The sequence below is a fragment of the Primulina tabacum genome, chromosome 2 (genome assembly GCF_025594145.1).
Source record: "Primulina tabacum isolate GXHZ01 chromosome 2, ASM2559414v2, whole genome shotgun sequence".
Lineage (NCBI taxonomy): Eukaryota > Viridiplantae > Streptophyta > Magnoliopsida > Lamiales > Gesneriaceae > Primulina > Primulina tabacum.
The window spans coordinates 35,793,284-35,802,714 of record NC_134551.1 but is presented as its reverse complement, the minus strand read 5'-3'; the positions used below and the strand labels follow the sequence as shown (position 1 = coordinate 35,802,714).

The window sequence follows — 9,431 nt, the reverse complement described above, 5'->3', positions numbered from 1 at the left end:
TTCGCTTGAAGTTTTATACCCAGAAAGAGTGTGCGTATATATTATCTAGTTTTACATTATTATATTTAAAGCAAAGAAATAGGTGGCAGAGATACATGAAAAGGTCATTTATTCTATAGTTCTCAATCCTTCTTTTTCTTGTGACTTCAGAAGTTTCACACTGTTCTCATAACTGCTCTCTCTTTTCTTCCATCAACCCAACTCACTCATTAATTCATTACTTTACAGGTTATCGAAATTTTAATTTTATATTGGAAAAATTATGAATATTTTTTTATCCTGCATAAATTTTTTAAACAAAAATTATTCAATCCAATTTTACATTTTTTTTTCAAATTAAAAACTCAAATGTTAAATTTTCTTAAAAAGCCATAAAATTGATTTAAGAAAACTAAATTCTAGTAAAAAAATGTACATTTTGACGTGTTTTCGAGACACAGAGTTTTACAAAATTATATTCGTGTACATTAAATAAATTTAAAACTCCTATTTTATATCCAAAAACTCGAGTGCATTTAGAGATGTCTGAAGCTATTAAATTAGTTTTATAGGATGTGTAATAATTATGAATAAGCAATAACATGTATCTATTTTATGATTAAATGATTAGTTAGGCATAGTTTGGTACACATGATAAGATAAACAAGTGATATATAATATAAGGATAAGTTAATGATAAATAAGATGTAGTATATTATATTTAATGTTTGGTATGATTTTAATAATAGTAATTAAATTTATATATTAGATAGTAATGACAAAATTAACCTTATCATAATAAATTTTATAATTTCAAATTTGTTGCTTTAGTTCATATTTCTTATCTGTTCATGCAACGATAGTGCTTGCATGATTTATTTTTTTTTACCTAATTTTATATATTATATAATATGATAATTGAGTCTTTAATTTTGTGAGTCAAGAGTCAAATATAAATTTTTAAGGTTAATCGAGTGATACTAATAATTTTATTGAGATTTATACAAATCATTTATATAATTATCTGGAGTTCATTTATATAATTATCATATTATATAACATATAAAAATAAATAAAAATATTTATTTGAGTTTATTTTCAACCTACAAGTAAATGAGAGAATAATATGGTTTAAGATTTTTATATATTGAGGGCAATTAAGTCATTTGTGGTGTTTTTATCATTAGATTAAAATTATCACATCTCATAAAAAGTATATTTTATCCATATATAAAATTATTTATCAAATATCATGGGCTTTCTAAAAAGGTACCAAACATAGGATAAGAGAGGATTATTTATCAATCCATCTCTTATCTCATGTACTAAACAATTTTAACTTCCTTCTATAATAAATAATCTTATTTGTATTTTTAAAATTGGGATTGTGATTTTTATTGAAGAATGTAAATTATTATTAATTAACATGTAAGTTGTTTTAATTCATCAAATTTATTAGGTATAAATATTATTTATTTTTAAAATAATAAAAATTAATAAATTGAGTAAAAAAAATTCGTGAATAAGGATAAAATCAAATGAAACGTATTAATAATTTCTTAAATTATTTGAGTTTTTATTCATGTTTTATAATTTTTTAAATGAAGTTTTTCATATATTATTTTTTTTTGGAAGTAAAGTACGTTAATGTAATTTTTCCAAAGTTGGAAAGAGTATTAATTAAAAATAATTATTTATCACATTTTTTATTATTCATAAATCATCAAGTTTTAAAACCTAAATTAGATAAGAATGGATGAATTTACAAGTTGATACAGATCATAAAAAGACTAGGTCTCTTGTGAGTATAGATGTTAATGGGACGGGTATGAGGTGGATATGGCTAAACCCAAGACCCGCCTCATGAAGAAAACTTCGACCCATTACCCGCCTCGCCCCGGTTAAATATTCTTCGGACCCGCCCCACCCCGAATACGGAACGGAGCTAGGTAGACCCATGAGACCCGTGAGACCCGAATTTTTTTAAAATGAAAACAATAATATTCTTCTCACATAACTGAATTATATATGAAACAAAAAAGTTTCTAAATACAATACAATAGAAAACTAATTCATATCTTCGACCACACTTAATAATAAAAAAAGTATTTTTATGACATAAAGAATTACATAAAAAAGAGATATTAGCTCTCCAAAAAAAATCTTGACATCCCAAAAAATAAGCCATAACAGAACTTAAACAGATCAATATAAAATCAGCGAGCATGCAATAATTCAGACACATTCTTCAGGATCATCTTCCTCTTTATCAAGAATGGTGGGACAAGTTGACAAACTATTTGAAGAATTACCTACAAAATTAATGAGAGAAATTATATTGAAAAAATAAAACTGTAATTTAAAACAGTAAAAAAATTTAATAAAACTAAAACCCTATAATATTTATATCCACATATACGGGGCGAGTATGAGGCGGGTATTATAGGACTCATGACCCGCCCTATACCCAGACGGGTCTGAAAAATTAGACCCGAGACCCTCCCCATGACCCATTTAATATGCCCAAACCCGTCCAGATGGGGCGGGTCCATTGACATCCCTACTTGTGAGACGGTCTCACGAATCTTTATCTGTGAGACGGATCAACAATACTGATATTAACAATAAAAAATAATATTTTTTACATAAAAAGTAATAATTTTTCATTGATGACCCAAATAAGTATTTGTTTCACAAAATACGACCTGTGAGACTGTCTCACACACATTTTTATCTCGTAAAAAAACAAGTAAACATAAATTGATAAGATTATTAGTTTAATCTTATGCTTATCGTATAAGTAAAAGTAGCTAATTGAACATAAATAAGTATGTCGCATGCTCACGCCCATTAATTATCACATCATAAAATATAATAATATTATATTTTATAATATTAGCCATTTTTTTAAGTAATATAAGATACCTCAATATTTTCTACCACAATCTTACAATAAAAAACCCAAGAATATAGGAGATAATATTAGGACTCCCCGAATCCTACGAATCTGTAATCAAGTCTCTCGAATTTCGACAGGAGTAAGACTCGAATTCTTCAAGATTAATACTGAACCCAGAATCCTTACATCAGGTCGCTCGATCTCCCAATTCTGTCCTTTCTCCCTCCATTCTATATAAAATCTTCCTACCCACAAACCTCTTTTTTTCCGATTCACCCGTCGTCTTCAATCTTCATACGTAAAACTCCGACAGAAAAAAGGGAGAAACATCGTTCGTTTTGTGTCGAAGAGATACGTACGTGATGTCGGCGGAAGAGAATGATCAGCCTTTGAGGAGGTCTGGTTCTTCGTTGAATTTCAAGAAGCTCGTTCCCAAGCTTTTACGTAGCGGTTCCATGAAAAACCTCTTTAAACCCAAGAAACATCGGACTCCTGCCGAGGTCGTACGTCAAACCAGGGAATTGCTCTTGTACCTCGATTCGGGGGCTGACGCCGGCAGGTTTAAACGAGGTGAAAAGGTGGTTTTTATAACATGCCCTGCCTGCGTTGAAGACTGTTATTGCGCTTGCATGTGGTCGCGTTTTTTATTACATAAATAAAAAAAATTTCTTTAGTTTGGAATTCTAATGTTTTGAGGTTTAATTGATTTCATGGTAGGCTGTATCGTTAACTTTTGTTCCTTTTTTTATGTTCTCTTTTTCCATTCAATTAATTCCTCGTAACAAAAAGGCGAAGCTAAAGTAGCAGATATTTAGAAAAGGATTCAGAATTCAGATATTGGCATTGGAATTTGAACAGAAATTTGAATAGAGAACAGTCTTGTTTCTTGATCTACCTTGATGGTTTTTTTTTGTTTCTAATCTCCTCATAAATTCCGGGCTTTAAATTTTAGTTGGAACTGTTAGATCCACTGATCAGGGAGCAGAAGGGGATTCTTTACGGCGTCGAAGATTCAGAACCTGTTGCCAAAGCTTGTGCACAATTGACTCAAGAGTTCTTTAGTGATGACACCCTGCGACTCCTTATTTCGTGTCTCCCTAAATTGAACTTTGAGGCAAGCACAATTATTTAATGTTGTATTTCTTCTGAATTTTCCTTGAAAATTTTCGAAAGAGATTGGATGTACACTACTTTGTTGTTGAACATAAAAAATGGCAAGTCGTTTTCTTTATAGACTCGCAAAGATGCCGCTCAAATTGTTGCGAATTTGCAAAGACAGCAGGTTCAGTTGCGATTGATTGCTTCTGATTACTTGGAAGCCAATCTTCATCTTATTGATCAGTTGATAACTAGGTGAGCTATTTTTGGCTTTGATCTTTACCTAATGTAGATACATATATTGTCTTTTTTTGTTGCTAGTAGTTACACAAATTTGACTGGACGATGGAGACTAAGGGAAACGCATAGTAAATTGTTCTACATGATAATTTTTTCGGTTTGAAGCAATATAGTAGACTGTTCTCAGGAGTTTTGGTTTTCTTCCAGACGCAGAATGTGGAGCTTATTTTTAATAGATTGCATGAGACTTGCTAATGGAATAAATTTAGTGTGTCAATGATTTGTCAGAGAATTAGAAAATGAGACGTGATCCATGTAGTAGAAGGGTTGATGACAAGAAGTGTAATCTTGCTCAGAAATGTTTCCTTTTCGCGGGGGTTAATTTTAGGTTGTGAAATAAGAGATGTGGTTATGGATAATATGTTTCCGTAACCTTCTTCAGTTGAACATCTTTGTTGATTCATGTATAGGACTAATTGTCTTGGTATTTTATAAAGGTATGAGGATTCTGCCATTGCTCTGCATTTTGGAGCAATATTAAGGGAGTGCATACGACATCAAGTCGTTGCTAGGTAATCAGGTTATATACTAGGAAACGTATTTACCTGTTTTCATTGAAAAATGTTGCCATTTTTAATCCATTCTTAAGCATTATAAGGTGTCTTTCTCTTTCTCCCTTCTCACTTAAATCTTGGCTACAAATTCTCGATCCAATCTTTCACGTGCAGATACGCGTTAAAATCACAGCACGTGAAGAAGTTTTTCGATTACATGCAACTCCCGACTTTTGATGTTGCTTCAGATGTTGCAGCTACCTTTAAGGTTGTTTATTATTCTCTTATTCTGTCTCTCGAAAAGTAGCGTCTCTCCTTTATCACCCTTCTTTATCTATTTTCAATATAATTTACATATGCAACTAGTCGATTTTTGAGTTGTTTCTGTAAGTTGAGTCTGTTTGGCTTTTCTTAAAATGGTAATCAAGATGTACAATGCAAGAATCTAAAGCACAAAATAAGGATGTGAATTCTTTTGTTCTGTTGGAATCAAAGGGCTCTTTCTTTCCTCACTTGGCTTAGATATACGGTTCAAGATACCCTCGATAATGTTTGACCCAGTATTTAACGAGCTTTGAAGCTCATTAATATGCACAAGACCGACTTGCCTGTTAAAAATACTACAACAGTCCTATTTCTATGGTTATGTGCTCTGTAATATCTTGCAGGAGCTTATGACAAGGCATAAGTCCACCGTAGCAGAATTCCTTGCTGCAAATTACGGCTGGGTAAGAGCTGATACTTGTAAGGCTAACATGATTCATGTTCTTTTTAGCAACTTGGTTCCATAATTTTAACTCCTTTCACGTGTAACTATCTTGTTTTAACCATTAGAATTGATATGACCCTGATATTTTCCTTTCTATGTACGTCTTTTCCCGTAGTTTTTTGCTGATTTCAACTCGAAGTTGTTGATATCTTCAATTTATATTACTAGACGATACGCTGTCAAGGTATACACGGAGAGTATGAATTTTTTCTGTTCGATGGTAGTTTTTACTTGATAGTTTACTTGTTGATGTCCAATTTCCATGGACCTGACACTGTCTGTGCTTATCCCTTCAATTTTCAGCTTCTGGGAGATATTTTGCTGGATCGTTCGAATACTGGAGTAATGATAAACTACGTCAGCTCCAAGGATAACATGAGAGTTCTAATGAATCTACGAAGGGTAAATACCTGATGGGAATTCCTCTCTTATTACTAACTGCTAGCATCATATAATCCAAAGAAGATCAAATTTTCTGTTAAATTATACACTGCAATTCCATAACGCGTCTATGTTCATTGTTGCAGGAATCACACAAAAGCATACAAGTTGATGCATACCGTGTTTTCAAGGTTTCACCAGACTAGACTTCCAACAATGTCAAAAATGTGTGAAATTCAACTAGTTTAATAAATTTTAATTCTTATTTACATTTCTACGGTGCAGTTGCTTGTGTGCAACCAAAACAAACCACCTGACATTATCAATATCTTGTGCGCAAATAAAAGCAAGCTTTTTCGCTTCTTAGATGCATTCAACATTGAAAAAGGTACTGCATTTCTCGTCTCAACTTTAGCAACCATCGGAAGTTAGATCCTAATGTATTTTTTTTTTAATCTGCAGAGGATGAACTGTTTGAAGCAGACAAAGCTCAAGTGATGAAAGAAATTGAGGAATTTCAGTCAACTCCTGCTGCCTGTTCTGGATTACTATTCAAACCAATAGTCGTATAATAAGATGCATTCTTAATTCTTTTCAAATTTATCTGTTTTTACCTATAAAGAATCTGTTTTTACCTAGTATCATAAAGCAGGGAACAGATTCGTTCATACCGTAGAGCATAAACTCTACATGAAGCAAATTTCTTTTGGATTGAAGTTTCTGATGCTTATTATTTTGAGACTGCAGCCTTGTGTACACAAAAACTAATCCCACTTTCGCTTTTGCAACATGATTACAAAATGGGGGAAAGGTTAACTGCAACATAAGTATTTACTAATCATAGCAGCCAAAAGATTGCAGCGACAAGCAAAAGAAGAGAAAATCAACAAAATTCTCATAATTCAGGTATGGAAACTGAAATGTTCGACACAACTCTAGAAAACTGCAGTAAACTTTAGTTCAATCCATTGCAAAAGAGAACCAAATAGATAAATAAGAAGTTCGGGAATGGAAAGTTCAAAGGAGATCTGATGCAATTTAAGCACCACCAGCACCCTTTCCTTTCTTCCTCTGGATTTTCTTCATGTAAAATTCCAATTCCTTACCCTCCAAAATATATCTAACGAAGATAAAAATTAAGTCAGAACAAAAAAATTGAATAAGTTGTGCAATCGGCACACACATTTGGTGATTAAAGATCAAACAAAGTAGTCCAATCGAAAACATGAACTTCGACTACAGAGGATTATGGACAATTGGACATGTAATAGAAACTCGTGATTGTAAATTAGTTTTCACAAAAATTGAATCATGAACAACTCTTGTAACATTAAGAAAGATTGATGCCAGTTCTTGGTGCAATCAAAATTTTATTAAACATTTTCCGCATGTGTGAATTGGAGACCCAAGATAAAACCACGAAAGTACAACACATACCCATCTGCTCTCCCACACTGGCCAGGACGTGAGGAGATTGCAGCCAACAAACGGCCACCACCGAATTGTTCCTCGAGATGTGGGTCAATCTTGCGATCAGCCCGACGCTTTGCAAGTTTTCTCAGTACATTATTGCTCTTCTTTACCTCTTCAACAATAGCGGGCTCGGTCTCCTAAAGCCCAATTAAACAATATTTATCAATAATTTGATTCCTAAATTTTGCAAAGTGAACACATATTTTCCTGCAGAACATTTTTTATTGATAACACATCAAATCCCAGCCTATTGAAATCGACAGATGAAATTATGACTTGTTGATACCTCTGCTTCAGCCTTTGCAGCAGTCTTCTTCTTGCGACCAATATCAATTCCATAATGCTGGAGATACCACTGTTTGAATGGTGCAGCATCCACTTGGATAATAGCACTCTTCACCAAGGTTTTGGTCCTGACCAACTCATTGTTTGATGCATTATAAGCAACATCCAGAATACGAGTCTTTCTTGTCACAGCTTCGCTACCCCATGAGTAGTTTCCAGTGTCCAGCCTTAAAGCACGCCACTTTACATTACCCCCTCGAACCCTCACGCGGCGTACGGTCTTGTCACTCGAAATCTTTGTATTTGCTGGTTGTCTTCCGAGTTCATACCTGATTAACGAAAATTCAACACAAATAAACCAGTCAACTTGTGGATGAAAAGTAAGCAGAAAATCAAACAAAAGTGCAACCTTTATAAAAATGGCATTACTTCTACAGAAAACAGATAAAACTGAACTTGAGAATGGGTATATAATAACCAGAAAAGCACATTGTGATTGTGAATCATGTAACAAAAACAAAGATAGAGCATACCAAAAAATAACATAGAATATATCAAATTCTAAAACAGCTCAATTAACACAGAAAATTGGAATGAGAAGAGCTAAGAATGCTCATCCAACAATCAACACGAGCGAGAAGATCTGTCGGATGAAATGAAACCAATTCGTAACAGGCGCAAAGATAAAATATTTTCTTCTTCAAGATGATCAAACACACGTAAACTAGTTAATTTGTGGACTAAAATTAACAGAAAATCGAACGAAGGAATTAACTAGACGAAAATAGAAATGTAGTCTACACAAGGCTAAACCAATGCATTTGAACAGGAAAAAAATTTACACAAGACTCAATCGAGTACGTAGTGAATTGCACAGAACCAGGTACAGATAAAAAAAAATTATATTAGTGATCATCGATAAGAAAAGGTAGGAAAAACGGGAGATTTCATATGGAAAAATAGGAAAAAGAATTACTTTCGCTTCTTTCTCCAAGCCTTCTTCTTTCCTCCAGTGGCACGCCTCTTGTGCATAGAATCCCGTGAAATACCTAAGGAAAACAAGATTTCAGTCACTTTCTCGTAAAATAAATACAGAATACATCCAAATTAATGTAGTAGAATACCCATGATTGCCGACGAGAGGCCCTGCGGTGACGATGGATCCCCGGCAGAGTGCAGAGACGAAAACGGCGAGGTAAAGAACAAGCAAGGGAAATGGTTTGGGCTTTATCGAGGTTGCTCAAAACCCTAGACACGTTATATTACCAATATATCCTTATTGCTACTCCCGTTATGACGACGTTGGCTCATTTTAGGTGCATTCGTCGTAGACAATTATTTTTTTAAATAACAGATTTATTTTTGCAAAATATTTTCACATGATTTTGTAAATTTATTTTTCACGATTTTTATTGACATTTATAAATATTTCATAAAACTTTATAGATATTATCATTTTTAATTATGATTTTGTTTTAACTTCAATAAATATAATATTAAATTTCGTGAGGTTTTGTGACCAAAACTCGAAAAATAAATAAAAGATGTTAATAATTTTGATTAGAATCAATTTTAGTAATAAAAAAATTATTTTTAAAAGTCTAAAAATATATCTTTGAGAAAAGAATGAATTGGTTAGTGTTTTATTGATATTGTTTTTTTTTATAGAAATGAAAGTGAATTTGTGAGTTATAAGATATTTTATAATTAAATATTCACCAAATATTCAGGTCAAATCAAAAAAAGAAATTAA

General features: G+C 32.6%; 2 protein-coding genes across 3 annotated transcripts; one reads left to right on the top strand and one right to left on the bottom strand.

Moving 5' to 3' along the window:
- The first annotated feature begins 2,976 nt into the window (after nt 1–2,976).
- LOC142531751 (putative MO25-like protein At5g47540) lies at nt 2,977–6,669 on the top strand. 2 transcript variants are annotated; one of them, XM_075638007.1, is made up of 11 exons: nt 2,977–3,448; nt 3,844–3,992; nt 4,113–4,231; nt 4,714–4,788; nt 4,945–5,038; nt 5,439–5,498; nt 5,655–5,723; nt 5,843–5,941; nt 6,067–6,111; nt 6,206–6,308; nt 6,383–6,669. In XM_075638007.1, the coding sequence occupies exons 1-11, from the start codon at nt 3,241–3,243 to the stop codon at nt 6,490–6,492; spliced, it is 1,131 nt and encodes a 376-aa protein (XP_075494122.1). In that variant the 5' UTR covers nt 2,977–3,240; the 3' UTR covers nt 6,493–6,669. The 2 variants fall into 2 exon arrangements, with proteins under 2 accessions (XP_075494122.1, XP_075494119.1); XM_075638004.1 differs by having other exon boundaries at nt 2,977–3,456; nt 3,831–3,992.
- Nucleotides 6,670–6,793: 124 nt separating this feature from the next.
- On the bottom strand, nt 6,794–8,947 carry LOC142531761 (small ribosomal subunit protein eS8-like). Its single transcript, XM_075638017.1, has 5 exons — nt 8,803–8,947; nt 8,655–8,727; nt 7,680–8,007; nt 7,358–7,530; nt 6,794–7,040 (listed from the first exon to the last, which is right to left on the bottom strand). The coding sequence occupies exons 1-5, from the start codon at nt 8,804–8,806 to the stop codon at nt 6,959–6,961; spliced, it is 660 nt and encodes a 219-aa protein (XP_075494132.1). The 5' UTR covers nt 8,807–8,947; the 3' UTR covers nt 6,794–6,958.
- Between the last annotated feature and the right edge of the window lie 484 nt (nt 8,948–9,431).